At 37.2% G+C, this 20,001-nt stretch overlaps 1 protein-coding gene across 1 annotated transcript in view; it reads right to left on the reverse strand.

Moving 5' to 3' along the window:
- The window catches only part of SENP6 (SUMO1/sentrin specific peptidase 6), a 122,388-nt gene that overhangs the window by 76,398 nt on the left and 25,989 nt on the right, over nucleotides 1-20,001 (reverse strand). Inside the window, exons 6-7 of the mRNA XM_010855270.1 lie at nucleotides 7,877-8,019; nucleotides 3,596-3,691 (exon numbers count right to left, since the gene is read on the reverse strand). Coding sequence (XP_010853572.1) covers nucleotides 3,596-3,691; nucleotides 7,877-8,019 — 239 coding nt within the window. The remainder of the gene's footprint in view (nucleotides 1-3,595; nucleotides 3,692-7,876; nucleotides 8,020-20,001) is intronic.

The following is a 20,001-nucleotide window of genomic DNA, read 5'->3' on the forward strand; positions in this document are numbered from 1 at the left end:
AGTTCTCACTGTTGTGAAAAGAGTTTAGTACCACAGACAGAAAGGTAGAAGACACAGTAGAAACGGGCTTGGTTCTTTCCAATAAACCAAAGGAGTTACGAAGAAAATAAAACCCCAAAATACATACATTCATGTTCACGTCTCTTACACTTGAAAAAAATGCATTTTCTATGATATTTAAGTATGAGTTATGGTAGTTTTCCAATACTCCTCACCTCAATATGTGTTTATTATCAAGCCCTGCCCTAGAAGAGCTTATATATTCAAAGAGAGAGAGAGAGAAAGAATAAAAGAAGGAATAAAGCTTTTAAAAAATGAGACAGGAAGCCATTATTGGTAATGTAAGACTTCGTAAAACTGTTGATTTAATGTTCCTTTTGAACTACTTCTGCTCTTAAAATTTAAAAAGAAAACAAGCTGATTGATTCTGGTATCTATGATTTGATTTTTGACTTCCTTTTGGTCAAAGTGGTACTTTTCATTAATAATGAAATCTTGCTTATTCCAGGAGCCCATTTTCCTATTTATGAATTATATATGCTTTTGTAAACATTCATGTTCCTCTAGAGTCCTTTTAAGTCTTTCTATCTAGCCTTAAATAAAAATTAAAAAAAGGCGAAAATGTAAATAAAACATTAATCAATAAATAAGTTCTTTTTCCAAGTCTAGTTAAAGTTAGGAGTGGAAATGGTACAGTTATAAAGATTTTTAATTTTCTGCATTTCATTTTTTTCTATACTATCTCCATCACTATTAGTATATAAACAACCTACCTTTTAAATATGAATTAACATTTGGAATAGCAGTAAGAAACCAGACTGTACCCATAATATCCTCCAAATAGTAGTTAATCTGATTTGATACTTTAACACTCCTTTCTTTTAGATTAAAAAGGTGTGATGTACTTATTTCAATATCTTACAAATTATACAAAATGCAGGTCTGATTTACTTAAAAGACAAGGTACACCACTCACCCCAGGAGGCATGGATTATGTGTGTGAATCACCAACTAGTAACACTGCCTTTAATTTCAAATGCAGAGGTGAGAAAATAAGAAAAATTAGGTGAAACCATAAAAGCCAGTGTGCTTTTACACATCTGAGGCCTGACAATTGTGCCAACACTACACTAATTAAAACCAAAAGTTTGCTAGCTATCATCTTGGGTGAAGGTTTTTTTCATGCTCATTGAAGATGTGGTTCCTACCCCATGGAGTGTTCTCTTAAGGCTAAAACACTCAAAAGCTTCTTTAATACTTCCTTTGTGAATTTTTCACTGCTTTGTACTACACATACTTTGCATACTGCTACTGTACTCACCAGGTAAACATTTGCTTACTTGTTACTCTGTCTTCTACCCTAACCAAACTTGAGTTTCAAGGAAAAAACTGTGATACTCATCTTTGACTACTCTGTACCTATGTATGTAGGTACATGTATGTAGCATTCTGCATGCTTAATCATGTTCCACTCTTTGCAACACTTTGGACACTAGCCCACCAGGCTCCTCTGTCCATGGGATTTTCCAGGCAAGAATACTGGAGTGGGTTGCCATTTCCTCCTCCAGGGGATCTTCCCAACCCAGGGAATGAACCTGCGCCTCCTGTGTCTCCTGCACTGCAGGTGGATTCTTTACCCACTGAGCCATAGGTATGTAGCATAAAATCACTCAAAACTTTTGAAGGAAGGAAATTGGGAAAACTCTCAATGACTAGTGTTTGCAAGTCATAATCTTTTTAATGACAGTCACACTGCAGTAGCACTAAGAAATATTTATTCTATGAGAGACAAACCTAACGAGAATCTGTCCTGTAGACATGACACTTCACGGTTTCCCTTAATGCCCCTACTTGTCCTTCACTTGTATTTTCACTCAGGATTGTTTTTTAAATACATTTGAAATCGTTTTTTATTTTTCTAAGAAACATTATTTTACTAATAAATACCACTCCTATTAACAGAAACTAATTTTTTATACAGAGGCGTAATGTATACCTTATACATGGCAAGGTATGAGGTGCCATGACACAGAATTTAAAAAAAAACACAAGCCAATTCCCAAACTGAAATTAATTTTTAACATTACCAATGAAGAAAGGCGAAATGGGGAGAATAAGGCATAGTGTAAATAATTCTGAACTACTAGTTAACTTCTAAACCAGTAATAATCTTGGTTGCAGAATATATCACTTGATTATAAATTAGTATTTCAACTTACACCTCATTTTCAGAATAGAAAGTAGGTTTTTCTTAGTGATGAATTGTATCAATGTGATCAGTATATGAGAAACAGTGCGTCTATCCTTCTAAACTTCTTCCTTCCCCTTAATTACTTTGCTTTCATTGTTTCTTCTCATGTTGTGCTATGTGTAGGCCACAGAGCTTGATGTGTAAGGCAAGTCAATTTTTTGGTATGTATAGTAATTTGCCCATTTTTTTAGCTGAATTTCTAAAACATCTTACAGTAAAACTATGAAAAATATTTAAGCAAAGAAAAGATTTTCTTATTGTGCTAAAGTATGAGAAAAATTTAAGGTTTTTAAGTTGAAACTCTGTGTTATAGCAAATACAGCAAGGCTAAGAGTCAGGACACATTTTCTCAATGAAGAGCAGTCTAGATCAGCAGTCTAAAGACTGAAGAAAAACATCTAGTACATATTTTAAAATGAACATCTAGCACATATTAAAAAAAACCTTTAACTTTTACTAGCTATAAAAATGTAATGCAACTATTCAAAATGCAAGAAATAAAGAGATAAATTATTTTGTAATTGTTGGAGCCTAAAAAATTTTTTGTTGGCTGAAATTGACTAAGAACTGAAATTCAACTGAAACTTCATTACCATCCAAAAATGGTTATGAAAAACCTCAAAAGCATTTAAGAACATCAACTATCACACTATCCCTTGAACTATTTCAAGATTCAAGTAGGACTTTCATGATCAATGAGAACAGTCATATTTATGAAAACACAGAAATATCTCGTTTAAAACAATGTGATTTACTTTGATACTATGAAATCTTATAAACCTTACAAAGAAAGTAAAGTAATAACTACAGTTTTACTCATCAGAACTAAAGTACCAGCTGAAGACCTCTCTGTTAAATGTAAAAATCAGCTTAATTTAACAGGAATATAATCCAACAGAATGGCTTTTACTTAAAATGTCTGTTTACAGACTGCAATTTATTTAAAAGTAGGTATAAAATAAAAAAATTGTAGGGTATGAATTATATCAGAAACATGAGTATCTCTTTAGAGACAATGGGAACATAGTGAAATTCTAGAAAGTAAGAAAAAAGGTTCTTTTAAAAAAAAAAGGCAGTGACCAACTCTTATTAAAGAGGATGATAAGTATATACTGCTCCTGCTGCTAAGTCACTTCAGTCGTGTCCGACTCTGTGAGACCCCATAGACGGCAGCCCACCAGGCTCCCCTGTCCCTGGGATTCTCCAGGCAAGAACACTGGAGTGGGTTGCCATTGCCTTCTCCAATGCATGAAAGTGAAAAGTCAAAGTGAAGTCGCTCAGTCATGTCCGACTCTTAGCGACCTCATGGACTATATACTAAACAATGGTAATTAGAATCCTTACCTTTGGGCTGCTGTTTTTACTATTGCTATCTGTGCATTAGCATGAGGAAAACGTCTTACACTTCCAGAGCATAATGATGTATTTTGTGTATTTTCACTGCAGAGTCAAGAAACAAAGAATAAATTAAACAGGGAAAAATTATATATACATAAGAAAAATACATCCTTTAAATCTGAGGACACACACAAAAAACTTAATCACTTATAAGAACTTTTTTATACATAAACCCACTGCCCATGTTAAGTTTTCCAATAGTTTCCACTTTCTGAATTTGTCTCCAAAATGTTTCCAATCCAGTTTATTAAAGAAGGTAAAGAGTAGAACATTAGAACAGAAATGAGGAATCCTAAACATATATTTCACACTGTAATATTTCCTGTAAATTAATCCAGATATATTTCTTCTTATTCTCTATTTAGGAATATCTATTGAGGAAAAAAAAGCTTTTAAACTATATACTATGAATATACAAAGCTTTCTTATGTGCCAAAATAATAATAAGTGTCAATTATTAAAAAAATTAAAAGTGCTAAATTCTACTTTTGACTCTCCACTGACTTGAAAATTAGTTAGCCTTTATGTTTCTCAAATGACTTATAAACTAAGAAAGTAAAAATAAAACAGTGATTTCAATCCTATTTCTGGGATATGCAATAGACCAATCATATCAGTAACAGTGGTTCACTATGACAACAACCAGGAAAGATGAATGATATCTAGAAGAAAAGCAGAATAAGAAATCTTAAGGAAAAAAAAGAAAGAAAGAAAATAAAAGGAGTGCCTCACTGAGAGTTTTGCCAAGAGAACTCACTGGTCATAGCAAACATACTCTTCAAACAACACAAAAGGAGACTCTACACATGGACATCACCAGATGGTCAACACCGAAATCAGACTGATTTTATTCTTTGTAGCCAAAGATCGAGAAACTCTACCTAACAGTCAGCAAAAACAAGATCTGGAGCTGACTGTGGCTCAGATCATGCGCTCCTTTATTGCAAAATTCAGACTTAAAGAAAGTAGATAGAGAAAACCACTAGGTCATTCATGTATGATCTAAGTCAAATCCCTTACGGTTACACAGTGGAAGTGACAAACAGATTCAACAGAATCAGATCTGATAGAGGACCTTAAGAACTATGGACAGAGGTTAATAACACTGTGGCAACCAGAACCATGCCCACAAAAGGGAAATACAAGAAGACAAGATGGTTTTCTGAGGAGGCCTTACAAATACATGAGAAAGGAGAAGAAAAAGGCAAAAAATGAAGGAAAAGATATACCCAACTGAATGCAGAGTTCCAAAGGATAGCAAGGAGAGATAAGAAAGCCTTCTTAAGTGAACAATGCAAAGAAACAGAGGAAAACAATAGAATGAGAAAGACTAGAGATGTTTTCAAGAAAATTAGAGATACCAAAGGAACAGTTCATGCAAAGATGGGCTCAATAAAGGACAGAAACGAAACAGAAGCAGAAGAGATTAAGACTAAGAAGAAGTGGCAACAATATAGGTCTTAATAACCAAGATAAGCATGATGGTGAGATCACTCACCTAGAGCCAGACATCCAGGAGTGTAAAAATCAAGTGAGCCTTAGGAAGCATTACTATGAACAAAGCTACTGGAGATGACAGAATTCCAGTTGAGCTATTTCAAATCCTTAAAGATGATGCTATGGAAGTGCTGCACTCAACATGCCAGCAAATTTGGAAAACTCAGCAGTGGCCACAGGACTGGAAAAGGTCAATTTTATTCCGATTCCAAAGAAGGGCAATACCAAAGAATGTTCAAACTACAATACAACTGCACTCGTTTCACACACTAGCAAGGTAAGGCTAAAAATCCTTCAAGCTAGGCTTCAACAGTACGTGAACCAAGAACTTCCAGATGTACAAGCTGGATGTAAAAAAGGCAGAGGAACCAGAGATCACAAACTGCCGACATCCGTTGGATCACAGAAAAAGCAAGAAAATTTTGGAGAAACACCTACTTCTGCTTCATTGACTACTCTAAAACTTTGACTGTGTGGATCACAACAAACTGTGGAAAATTTGTCAAGAGATAGGAATATCAGACCACCTTATCTACCTCCTGAGAAACCTGTATGCAGGTCAAGGAACAACAGATACAACCAGACATGGAACAATGGACTGGTTCAAAATTGGCAAAGGAATACGTCAAGGCTGTGTATTGTCACCCTGCTTATTTAACATAAATGCAGAGTCCATCAAGCGAAATGCTGAGCTGGATGAAAGCACAAGTTGGAATCAACATTGTTGGGAGAAATATCAGTAACCTCAGACACCACCCTAATGGCAGAAAGCAAAGAGGAATGAAAGAGACTCTTGATGAAGGTGAAAGAGGAGGGTGAAAAGCTGGCTTAAAATTCAATGTTCAGAAAATTAAGATTATGGCATCTGCTCCCATCACTTCATGGCAAATAGATGGGGGAAGAAAGGGAAACAGCCCAGACTTTATTTTCTTGGGTTCCAAAATCACTGTGGATGGTGACACTAGCAATGAAATTAAAAGATGCTTGCTCCTTGGAAGAAAAGCTACGGCAAATTTAGACAGCATATTAAAAAGCAGAGATGTCACGTCACTGACAAAGGCTCATATAGTCAAAGCTATGGTTTTTCCAGTAGTCATGTATGGATGTGAGAGTTGGACCATAAAGAAGGTTGAGTGCTGAAGAACTGATGCTTTTGAACTGTGGTATTGGAGAAGACTCTTGAGAGTCCCTTGGACTGCAAGGAGATCCAATCAGTCAATCCTAAAACAAATCAGTCCTGAATATTCATTGGAAGGACTGATGCTGAAGCTGACACTCCAATACTTTGGCCACCTGATGCAAAGAATTAACTCACTGGAAAAGACCCTGATGTTGGGAAAGATTGAAGGCGGGAGGAGAAGGGGATGATAGAGGTTGAGATGGTTGGATGCCATCACCGACTCAATGGACATGAGTTTGAGTAAAGACAGGAGTTGGAGATGGACAGGGAGGCCTGGCATGCTGTACTCCATGGGGTCACAAAGAGTCGGACATGACTAAGCGACTGAACTGACTGACTGATCTTTATGTATACTTAAGTATCTTTATCGGAGAAGGAGATGGCACCCCACTCCAGTACTCTTGCCTGGAAAATCCCATGGATGGAGGAGCCTGGTAGGCTGCAGTCCATGGGATCACTGAGAGTTGGACACAACTGAGTGACTTCACTTTCACTTTTCACTTTCCACTTTCATGCATTGGAGAAGGAAATGGCAACCCACTCCAGTGTTCTTGCCTGAAGAATCCCAGGGGCGGCGGAGCCTGATGGGCTGTTGCCTATGGGGTCAAACAGAGTCGGACTGAAGCGACTTAGCAGCAGCAGCAGCAGCAGCAGCAAGTATCTTTATGACTTAAGAGTGAGGAGTTATTTTTTTTAGAAGATCCAAATAGCATGAATCAGAAGGTAAAAGTTGATTTGTTCATATGAAGATGAAAGCTTTCAGGTCAATGAAGGACTGTACAAGCAAAATTAATAGATAACTATTTGGGAAAAAATATTTGCATTCTTCAAAACAAAAATGGAATTTATCTGTTTTATATATGGAATCCTTCCAAATACAAGGGAAAATAAGGAAGTATAAATAAGAGCCCCTCAGACAGCAAGGAGATCAAACCAGTCAATCCTAAAGGAAATCAACTCTGAAAATTCACTGGAAGGACTGATGCTGAAGCTCCAATACTTTGGCCACTTGACAAGAGGAGCCAACTCACTGGAAAAGACCCTGATGCTAGGAAAGACTGAAGGCAGGAGGAGAAGGGGGCAACAGAGGATGAGAGGAATGGATGGGATCATTGACTCAATGGACATGAGTGTGAGCAAACTCCAGGAGATGGTGAAGGACAGGGAAGCGTGGCAATCTGTAGTCCACGGGGTGGCAAAGTGTTGGACATAACTTAGTGACTGACAACAACAACACTGAGATAATCCTGGTAAGTACTTTCCAATGAAGACTTGACTTTTAATTTTATGACCAAGATTTTGCTGTTTGAAAGCAAGTTCATTTCATGAAATCCTTGTGTACCAAAATTTTCCTTTCAATATTTTTATTCCAAACCAAGAAATCACTGCAATCCATCCTAGTCCCAAAATTCAAAGCAAAGAATTCACACATTAGGGCCATTCTAAAAACAAAAGGTACAGGTTGGGCCAATTGACCAAATGTGGCCAATTAGTTTCTGCTGTCAAACCGTTTATCTTTTCTGTAGGGATGTACAGTAAAGTGCCTATACCTCAATTTCTTATTGTTGCTCAACATGTTAAGTCCAATTGCGTTGCCTTTCAAAGGTTTTAAACTTTCGGTCTTGTTTCGTCTTGCACATGTCTTCCAGGGATCAACAGAACTAGTAGCAACAATTTCAGACTGACGATTTAACTGTAAAAAGATCCATAGATGTTAGAGTCAATAAGTGACAAGATAATTTATCAACAAGTATTTGAAAATCCATTTATTAAAAAAAGTAGTAAAAATATACCAGCTATTGGAAATGGGGGAAAGGGGTGGCAGTGGCACAGACTTAAGAGTATTTCAACTATAGTACTTTTTTTTCCCTTAAGCACAACACAAATATGTAGGAACATGGGTATTTATCATATCATTTCCTTTTCATTTCAGCATCACCAAAGTTATTTGAGAAAATTATGAGAAAAATAAAAGGGATGAGGGTGGAGCATCTTAAGATAGCTCTTTCCTGAGAGTAAAATATAAACATTTCCCCTGCGTAACAGGCCTCGATGCACCTGTAGGACAGGACAGCCAAATACAGCAGTAAGTTATCACTGTACAAGGACAATGGCTTTAGCCAATTACCTGGATGGTTTGTTAAAACAAACTGCTGTGTCCAACTCTTACAGTTTATTCTGATTCAGTAGATTTGGGATGAGCCAGAGAATGTGCATTTCTAACAAGTCCCCAGGTTTCACAGATAGTGCTGAAAAGGGGACTACACAGCTAACGAGCCTCTGAGCCACAAATGCTGAAGCCTGCAGGCCCTAGAGCAGTGGCAACTACTAAGCCTATGTGCTGCAACTACCGTATCTGTGTGCCTAGAGCCTGTGCTCCGCAACTAGAGAAGTCACTGCAATGACAAGCCTGTGCACCTCAATGAAGAGTGGCCTCACTCACTGCAACTAAAGAAAGGCCCTGTGCAGCAATGAAGACCCAGCACAGCCAAAAATAAATACAGCAGTGTGCACATGCCAAAAAAAATTCTGAGACATTTCCATTAGGACTAACCATTTAATTTCACCCCTCCATATATGGATAATTACAACAAATAAATGACTGCTTATGGCATTTGGCTTCCGAGGTGGTGGCTCAGTGGTAAATAATCTGCCTGCGAATGCAGGAGACTGAGGAGACGTGGGTTCAATCCCTGGGTTCAGGAAGATCCCTTGGAGCAGGAAATGGTAACCCACTCCAGAATTCTTCCTGGGATAATCCCGTGGACAGAGGAACCTTCCGAGCTACAGCCCACAGGGTCTCAAAGAGTCAGACACAACTGAGCACACGCACACATAGACAGCATTATGATAATTACTATATACTCAATATCTCACTTTATCTGCATATTTTATACATTTCAGTAGTTCTTCAGACTGGGATTCAGAAGCTACACCTAAAACATCAGGCAAATTACTTGACACTACGGAACTGAATGACAGGATTAATATGCTCAGATTTGATTTCCCACTTCAGTTCTCTCTTTCTCCAACAAAATCTCTTCACCACGTATCACTTAAACTTTATGGGAACTCTGTTCCTAGATTATGAAAGATTACTGAGCTTAGAAAGCAAAGTAACTTGTCTAAACTAGTTAAATGGATTTGAACAAAGTATTGACCTGACAACAAACCCTATGCTTTCCCATACTACACTGCATGTAAGGAATTTTTTATAGTGTTACTTGCAGAAATGTGGGCTTCCCTAGTGGCTCAGATGGTAAAGAATCTGCCTGCAATGCAGGAGACCTGGGTTTGATTCCTGGGTTGGAAGATCCCCTGGAGAAGGGAATGGCTACCCTCTCCAGTATTGTTGCCTGGAGAATCCCATGGACAGAGGAGCCTGGCAGGCTACAGTCCATGGGGTCACAAAGAGTCAGACACGACTAAGCAACTTTCACTTCACTTCATTTTGCAGAAATATAAATACTATAAATTATGGAAATATAATTATAGATATTAATTCTTCACCAGAAGAGATAAACCCAAACTATGTTATTCCAAGTTAACACTCAAAATCGTAAATCTCAAAATCAAAGGAATAAAAATTTCTTTATATGTTAATGAATGTAGACAGCTAATCCTAAGATAAAAAATTATCTTACTCAATATACAGGCACTTAACTCAGCAAATTCAACCATATTTCCTGACTAAGTGCTAACACATTTTCAAATTTCCTTTTTAAGAAAATATTTAGGCATAGCAACAGACAACTCAAAGTTCATCATTAAAGCAAGATTTGCATAAGACAAATTCTTAAATTTCCCAATTCTGCTACCAATAGGTTACTATCAAAAGCTATATACAGTCAGCAGTAAGACAAATAGTACTTTCAGTTTTGCAGATAACTCATGAAAAACATCTAGTGCATTGTTAAATTGCCTTAGAAAAGGGCCCTTACTATCTGTTACACTTAGAAAGTAGCTTGCAGGGGGTGGGGGCAGGGGGAATGTCACCCCATAGGAGAATCACAGGCAGAGTACATCATGAGAAACACTGTGCTGGAAGAAGCACAAGCTGGATCAAGACTGGTGGGAGAAATACCAATAACCTCAGATATGCAGATGACACCACCCTTATGGCAGAAAGTGAAGAGGAACTAAAAAGCCTCTTGATGAAAGTAAAAGTGGAGAGTGAAAAAGTTGGCTTAAAGCTCAACATTCAGAAGACGAAGATCATGGCATCCGGTCCCATCACTTCATGGCAAATAGACAGGGCAACAGTGGAAACAGTGTCAGACTTTATTTTCTGGGGCTCCAAAATCACTGCAGATGGTGACTGCAGCCATGAAATTAAAAGACGCTTACTCCTTGGAAGGAAAGTTATGTCCAACCTAGATAGCATATTCAAAAGCAGAGACATTACTTTGCCAACAAAGGTCTGCCTAGTCAAGGCTATGGTTTTTCCTGTGGTCATGTATGGATGTGAGAGTTGGACTGTGAAGAAGGCTGAGTGCCGAAGAACTGATGCTTTTGAACTGTGGTGTTGGAGAAGATTCTTGAGAGTCCCTTGGACAGCAAGGGGATCCAACCAGTCCATTCTGAAGGAGATCAGCCCTGGGATTTCTTTGGAAGGAATGATGCTAAAGCTGAAACTCCAGGACTTTGGCCACCTCATGCAAAGAGTTGACTCATTGGAAAAGACTGATGCTGGGAGGGAATGGGGGCAGGAGGAGAAGGGGACAACAGAGGATGAGACGGCTGGATGGCATCACTGACTCGATGGACGTTGAGTCTGAGTGAACTCCGGGAGTTGGTGATGGACAGGGAGGCCTGGCGTGCTGCAATTTATGGGGTCGCAAAGAGTCAGACACGACTGAGCGACTGAACTGAATTGAACTGAAATTTGTAAAAGATTCTCTTCTCATGCAGTTACAAACCTACAGTATAGAATTAAAGCTGCCAGAAAATTTAGAGCTATCTGTTGAATTAAAATACAACATATAAATTATTTCCGATGCATGGCACATCTACTTTTCTTTATGTAATAAATAATTTTTATTTTCTTTCATTTTATTCGTATTTTTGGTAATCTACATCAAATTATTGGGAGAAAGTTGTAAACAAGTAAAGTTCGAGCCATTTATGACCATCTCATGGATTAGAGTGCTACTATTATTCAGTCTAAAAGTGAAAGTGAAAGTTGCTCAGTCCTGTGTGACTCTGCAACCCCACGGACTATACCATACAGTCCATGGAATTCTCCAGGCCAGAATACTGGAGTGGGTAGTCTAGCCCTTCTCCAGGGGATCTTCCCAAGCCAGGAATCGAACCAGGGTCTCGTGCATTGCAGGAGGATTCTTCACCAACTGAGCTATGAGGAAAGCCCCAATTCAGTCTAAAGGCCCCCCCAAAACTTTTAATCTTCCTTCCCCTCTAACTCTCAGTTTCCACGTGGCAGTAGTAGCAAAGAACCCACTTGCTAATGCAGAGATGGTAAGAGACATGGGTTTGATTCCTGGGTCTGTAAGATCCCCTGGAGGAGAGCATGGCAACCCACTTCAGTATTTTTGCCTGGAGAATCCCATGGACAGAGGAGGCTAGCGGGCTACAGTTCACAGGTCGCAAAGAGTCCACATGAAAAGCCCTAGGTGGATTACAAAGCCTCAGAATTCTCACAACCATCCGTCATACGCAGACCTAAAACCTGATATTCTAACTACTTTAATATGGGCTTCCCTGATGGCTCAGTGGTAAAGAATCTGTCTGCAATGTGGGAGACCCAGGTTTGACCCCTGGTTCAGGAAGATCCCCTAGAGGAGGAAATGGCAACCCACTCCAGTATTCTTGCGTGGGAAATTCCATGGACATTAGAGTCTGGCAAGTTACGGTCAACAGGGTTGCAAAGAGTCAGACACAACTGACCAACTGAACACACACACACGTACTCTAATTCATAGACCATAGGCTGTGGGCCAGATTTGGCCTGTGAGTCTTGGTCTGCTAATCCTTGTATTTTAACATTAATCATTAATAACTAATAAGCAGCCAGTTACCAGAATATAAGCTCCACCGGAATAAGAAACTTGTCTGTTTTGCTCTCTATTATCTAGAACACTGTTAACAATACTATTTTGTGACATGATTATTTCACTGGGACTGCTAAATGTGCAAATTACCAACATGTGTATCTTCCTCCCAAGCTTACCGCACATCACGACGACAATTAAAAACAAAAAAGTATTCAGGAAATTTAGCATCTAAGAGTATCAGAAAATAAGACAGTATAAAGGAATCTATTAAATGATTAAAGACATTAAAAATATATGTTAAAGGTTCTGAAATTCTTAAAATTGAAATGGAAACAAACAGTACAGAAAGAACAAGGCACTATGAAAAACATAAAATTTTAAAAGAGAACCAAAAGTTCTACAAATTATATTTAAATTGTTTTTAAAAAAAGAAAAAGAAATGAATGACTAAACAGCAGATTAGGTATAGCTGAAGATAAAAGTGAACTGGAGGACACAACTGAGGAAACTATATAGAATATGGTATAGGAATGATTTTTTTTTTGGCCCTTTATCCTTTTTCTTTTACACATAAAATATACATTAAAGGGCATAAAAGAAAGATGGTCTAATAATACCTAATAAAATTAGTTCCAGAAAAAATGAGGAAAGGCAATATCTAGATAATGACCAAAATTTTTTCAGAATTAATAAAAAACATGCATCCTTTATATAAAGAGGCACAATGAAACTGCAGGAACGCAAAGGCAAAAAGATTATTCTGTGAAAGAGAAGGGGAAGAATACTAAAACACTTTGAGCCAAAATAAAGGCTTTCTCCTAATTCTACACTCATTTTCAAATACAGTAAAGGGGCTACATTAGTTTAAACTAATGACCCATAAGGACCTATATATTACCCACACTATTAAAGAGACTCTTTTACACAAAGACTTTCTAAGGGACCAACAGATATGGATCATTTTAAGAAAATCAACTCCTACTGTACAACTGCGCTCATTTCACATACTAGCAAGGTAATGCTCAAATCCTTCAAGCAAGGCTTCAGCAGTACATGAACTGAGAAATTCTACAAGATGGGTTTACAAGAGCAGAGAAACCAGAAATTAAACTGCCAGCATCCATTGGTGTACAGAGAAAGAAAAACATCTACTTCTGCTTCACTGACTACACTAAAGCCTTTGACTCTGTGGATCAAACAAACTGGAAAATTCTCAAAGAGATGGGAGTACCAGACCACCTTATCTGTCTCCTGAGAAACCTGTATGTAGATCAAGAAGCAACAGTTAGAACTGGACATGGAATAATAATGGACTGGTTCCAAATTTGGAAAGGAGTATGACAAGGCTGTATGTTGTCACCTTGCTTATTTAATTTATATGCAGAGCATATCATGCGAAATGCCAGACTGGATGAAGCACAAGCTGGAATCAAGATTGCCAGAAGAAATATCAATAACCCTAGATATGCAGAGGATATCACCCTTATGGCAGAAAGAGAAGAAGAACTAAAGAGCCTCTTAATGAAAGAGCAGAGTGAAAAAGCTAGCTTAAAACTCAACATTCAAAAAACGAAGATCATGGCATCCAATCCCATCACTTCATGGAAAATAGAAGGAGAAAAAGTGGAAATAGTGACAGATTTTATTTTCATAGGCTCCAAAATAACTGTAAACGGTAACTGCAGCTATGAAATTAAAAGATGCTTGCTCCTTGGAAGGAAAGCGATGCAAACTTAGACAGCATATTAAAAAGCAGAGACATCACTTTGCCAACAAAGGTCCGTATAGTCAAAGCTATGGTTTTTCCAGTAGTCATATACAGATATGAGACCTGGACCATAAAGAAGGCTGAGCGCCAAACAACTGCTGCTTTTTAACTGTGGTACTGCAGAAGACTCTTGAGAATCCCCTGGACAGCAAGATCAAACCAGTCAATTCTAAAGGAAATCAGTCCTGAATATTCATTGAAACGATTGATGCTGAAGCTGAAGCTCCAATACTTCAGCAGCCTAATACAAAGAGCTGACACACTGAAAAAGACCCTGATGCTGGGTAAGATTGAAGGCAAAGGCAGCAACAGAGGATAAGATGGTCAGATGGCGTCACTCACTCAATGAATTTAAGCAAACTCCAGGAGATAGTGGAGGGCAGGGAAGCCTGGCATGCTCCAGTCCATAGGGTGGCAAAAAAGTTTGGATATGACTTACTGACTGAACAACAACCACTTTAACACTTTCTTAAAATTGATTTAAAACCCATCTGTAGAAAAGGCATCATGTAATATCTCCTTTCCCATCTTCACTTTCACAGTAAACTTCTTCCACTTTACCAAAGACATAATTCTTACTGTATTAAGAGTCTAAAAACCTCATGAAAAGAACATTTGTAAATACTGGTATACGGAACCTCTTTTGGCACTTAGTAGAGTTTCCTATCTTTCCCTGTTTTATATATATTTCTGTTAAAATTGAACCTATAGTTAAAAACAGTATTCTCGACCAACTTAGGATTTTCTTAAAATAACTATTTAATATAACACAAAATGGAAAAGCAAAAGTGATGAAAACTTTCATTTAATGACTTTATATCTCTACTTTAGTTAGTATCAAGAAAAGCATTGCCCCAAGGAAAAAAATCATGTGAGAACAATGAAAAGAAAGCCCTCCTCCCCCGCAAAAAAATTTAAATTTGCACACATTTATTACAAGCAGTAATTTTGATTTGGGAGAAAAATTCAGGTCAAAATCAAGGCTGTATTTTGCTACTAGAATTCCATGGTAAAATGTCATCATAAGGAGGGAAATTAACATGTATATTTGAAATAAAAACATGCATATTTGAAAAAAAATCTACTTATTTATCAATAATATATCTGATTTAACTGATGGCCTTGTCAAGTAAGTGACGTGAAAGCATTTTCCACAGATCACATGAACTAAATATGCAGTTCCAAAATTTAAGAAAATATACAAAAACAAAATATTTTACAAACCATATGGGCAAAGGCCAATTAATAACGAGCAAGATTTCAGTATTTTCAGTTATTTCTGAGATCATCTGGTTAAAACAAAAGGAAGTAACAAGTATAACTACTGCTGCTGCTGCTAAGTCACTTCAGTCGTGTCCGACTCTGTGCGACCCCATAGACGGAAGCCTACCAGGCTCCCCCGTCCCTGGGATTCTCCAGGCAAGAACACTGGAGTGGGTTGCCATTTCCTTCTCCAATGCAGGAAAGTGAAAAGTGAAAGTGAAGTCACTCAGTCATGTCCGACACATTAAGTACTGATAAAGTCTTTTTAATATATTTCCCCCAAATTCAGAAAGACAACAAATCTAAAGACTGGATTACAAATTATGTTAAGCTTTCAAACTTACATTACATTGCTATGTGATTTCTTTTTTTTTTGGCTGCACTGGTTCTTCACTGCAGTGCACAGGATTCCAGTAGAATCCTGGAACTGGCAGCCTCTGGAGCACTAAGGCTCAGTAGTTATGACACAAGCTTTCTGTTGCATCACACAGGCTTAGTTAGCTGCCCCACATCATGTGGGGTCTTAGTTTCCCAACTGGGGACTGAACCGGAATCCCTGCATTGGAAGGACTGGACCACCAAGGAAGCTTCTACTATGTGATTTCTGCCATTTAAATCAAAAGGAAAGAACTGAGTGATAAATGCTATAGCAATTATCACTATATCCATCTATTATGTGACCAAGATTTCTCAGCACTCATATCTAAAAAAACTTAAAATTACTGTTGGAAGTTACAGCATAGCAATTAATATTTATGGATACATAAACTAAATGAATAAGGAAAGAAAATAGCAACGCCATCAATTTTAAGAAATATATTTCCAATATAACTCTACTCAATAGATTTAACAATTATAAATTACATGTTTATTAGTAATTATAAATCATTTAATTCAGTAAAAAAAATATTTAACAACTTTTAGTGGCAAGATCACTAAATATTAAATTTCAATAAATGTATATATCTTTTTATTCAGTAAACATATATCTATAAAGTATGATAGAGTAATTAAAATATTTTCAATTGCATAAAAATATATCATGTGAAGTTAAAATATATATATAGGGACTTCCCTGGTGGTCTAGTGGCTAAGACTCCACGCTCACAACTCAGGGAGCCCAGGTTTAACCCGTGGTCAGGGAACAAGATCCCCCACACTGCAACCAACAGTTCACACGCCACAACTAAAGATCCAGCATGCAGCACTGAAGACCAAAGATCCTATGGGCCTCAACTAAGACTGAGAGAAAAAAGCACAATATGAATTTTCCAACTGTTAAAAGAGGAGATGGCATACATATTTTTAAAGTTTTTTAAAACTGAAATATAGTTGATTTGCAATGTTGTTGTACATGTATTTTTAAAACAGATGATGATGAATATCAGATCTGAACTATCTTTAGAGATCACAGGATACACAGTGTCGTGTAAGTTTTATTTTTAAAATATCAACATGTACATCCTCAAAAATGTGTAACAACGCAAATACTTTATTTAAAAAGGGGGGGCAGGGTATCTGCAAGAAAAAAAAAAGTGAAAGTGGCTCAGTTGTGTCTGATTCTTTGCAACTCCATGGACTATAAAGCCCATGGAATTCTCCAGGCCAGAATGCTAGAGTGGGTAGCCTTTCCCTTCTTCAGGGGATCTTCCCAACTCGGGGATTGAACCCAGGTCTCCTGCATTGCAGGCGGATTCTTTACCAGCCAAGCCAAACCTCCCAAATCAAAAACCTAGACTGAGAAGAACCTCTGCTTATCAACTAATATCTGTATATCTATAGTACATCTATTCCCTGGACTACTACATAGCAATAAGTAGCAATACTATAGAGCCTATCCCTTCTCCAGCAGATCTCCTCAGGAAGATCTTCTCTGCGTCCGCCCAGGAATCAAACCAGGGTCTGCTGCATTGCCAACTGAGCTATGAGGGAAGCCCCTATCTAGCAATAAAACAGATGATAAAGATATCAAAATACTTTGCTATGGAGTGATCTTACAGACTACACTACCAAGTAAAAAACCAAGATACCAAACAATGTTGAGAGTTTCTTCAAGAAGGGTGGCATATTCTAATGTTAAAAAAAAAAAACAATGGAAGGCTAAGCCATATAATATTTAAAGCAGGTTACCCATGGGTAAAAGAGAAGGGAAAAGAGGGAATCAGGACAAAAGTTAGACTTTTCTGAATAAACTTCTTTTGCAGATTTGACTTTGGAACCATGAAAACATCTTCTGCATAATTATAAAATACATTAAATTCAAAACATTTTTAAAAAAGCATATCCTCAAAGCAACAAAAAAAAGTTTAAATAAATAAATTAGCATAACTCTCACCCAAATGGTGGAATTACAAACCAAGAAAAAATAATTTCAAATGTCTTTAAAACACAGTAATTTATACAGGAGAAAAACTATTAAAAATTCCAACATATGGAGGCCGAACAACACGCTGCTGAATAACCAACAAATCACAGAAGAAATCAAATAAGAAATAAAAATTTGCATAGAAACGAATGAAAATGAAAACACAACAACCCAAAACCTGTGGGACACGGTAAAAGCAGTCCTAAGGGGAAAGTTCATAGCAATACAGGCACACCTCAAGAAACAAGAAAAAAGTCAAATAAATAACCTAACTCTACACCTAAAGCAACTAGAAAAGGAAGAAATGAAGAACCCCAGGGTTAGTAGAAGGAAAGAAATCTTAAAAATTAGAGCAGAAATAAATGCAAAAGAAACAAAAGAGACCATAGCAAAAATCAACAAAACCAAAAGCTGGTTCTTTGAAAGGATAAATAAAATTGGCAAACCATTAGCCAGACTCATCAAAAAACAAAGGGAGAAAAATCAAATCAATAAAATTAGAAACGAAAATGGAGAGATCACAACAGACAACACAGAAATACAAAGGATCATAAGAGACTATTATCAACAATTATATGCCAATAAAATGGACAACAAGGAAGAAATGGACAAATTCTTAGAAAAGTACAACTTTCCAAAACTCGACCAGGAAGAAACAGAAAATCTTAACAGACCCATCACAAGCACGGAAATTGAAACTGTAATCAAAAATCTTCCAGCAAACAAAAGCCCAGGTCCAGACGGCTTCACAGCTGAATTCTACCAAAAATTTAGAGAAGAGCTAACACCTATCCTGCTCAAGCTCTTCCAGAAAATTGCAGAGGAAGGTAAACTTCCAAATTCATTCTATGAGGCCACCATCACCCTAATACCAAAACCTGACAAAGATGCCACAAAAAAAAGAAAACTACAGGCCAGTATCACTGATGAACATAGATGCAAAAATCCTTAACAAAATTCTAGCAATCAGAATCCAACAACACATTAAAAAGATCATACACCATGACCAAGTGGGCTTTATCCCAGGGATGCAAGGATTCTTCAATATCTGCAAATCAATCAATGTAATACATCACATTAACAAATTGAAAAATAAAAACCATATGATTATCTCAATAGATGAAGAGAAAGCCTTTGACAAAATTCAACACCCATTTATGATAAAAACTCTCCAGAGAGCAGGAACAGAAGGAACATACCTCAACATAATAAAAGCTATATATGACAAACCCACAGCAAACATTATCCTCAATGGTGAAAAATTGAAAGCATTTCCTCTAAAGTCAGGAACAAGACAAGGGTGCCCACTTTCACCATTACTATTCAACACAGTTTTGGAAGTTTTGGCCACAGCAATCAGAGCAGAAAAAGAAATAAAAGGAATCCAAATTGGAAAAGAAGAAGTAAAACTCTCACTATTTGCAGATGACATGATCCTCTACATAGAAAACCCTAAAGACTCCACCAGAAAATTACTAGAGCTAATCAATGACTACAGTAAAGTTGCAGGATATAAAATCAACACACAGAAATCCCTTGCATTCCTATACACTAATTATGAGAAAACAGAAAGAGAAATTAAGGAAACAATTCCATTCACCATTGCAATGGAAAGAATAAAATACTTAGGAATATAAATATATCTACCTAAAGAAACTAAAGACCTATATATAGAAAACTATAAAACACTGGTGAAAGAAATCAAAGAGGACACTAATAGATGGAGAAATTATCATGTTCATGGATTGGAAGAATCAATATAGTGAAAATGAGTATACTACCCAAAGCAATTTATAGATTCAATGCAATCCCTATCAAGCTACCAACAGTATTCTTCACAGAGCTAGAACAAATCATTTCACAATTTGTATGGAAATACAAAACACCTCGAATAGCCAAAGCGATCTTAAGAAAGAAGAATGGAACTGGAGGAATCAACCTACCTGACTTCAGGCTCTACTACAAAGCCACAGTTATCAAGACAGTATGGTACTGGCACAAAGACAGAAATATTGATCAATGGAACAAAATAGAAAGCCCAGAGATAAATCCACGCACATATGGACACCTTATCTTTGACAAAGGAGGCAAGAATATACAATGGATTAAAGACAATCTCTTTAACAAGTGGTGCTGGGAAATCTGGTCAACCACTTGTAAAAGAATGAAACTAGAATACTTTCTAACACCACACACAAAAATAAACTCAAAATGGATTAAAGATCTCAACGTAAGACCAGAAACTATAAAACTCCTAGAGGAGAACAT

This window comes from Bison bison, unplaced genomic scaffold, assembly GCF_000754665.1.
Source record: "Bison bison bison isolate TAMUID 2011002044 unplaced genomic scaffold, Bison_UMD1.0 scf7180017864362, whole genome shotgun sequence".
NCBI lineage: Eukaryota > Metazoa > Chordata > Mammalia > Artiodactyla > Bovidae > Bison > Bison bison.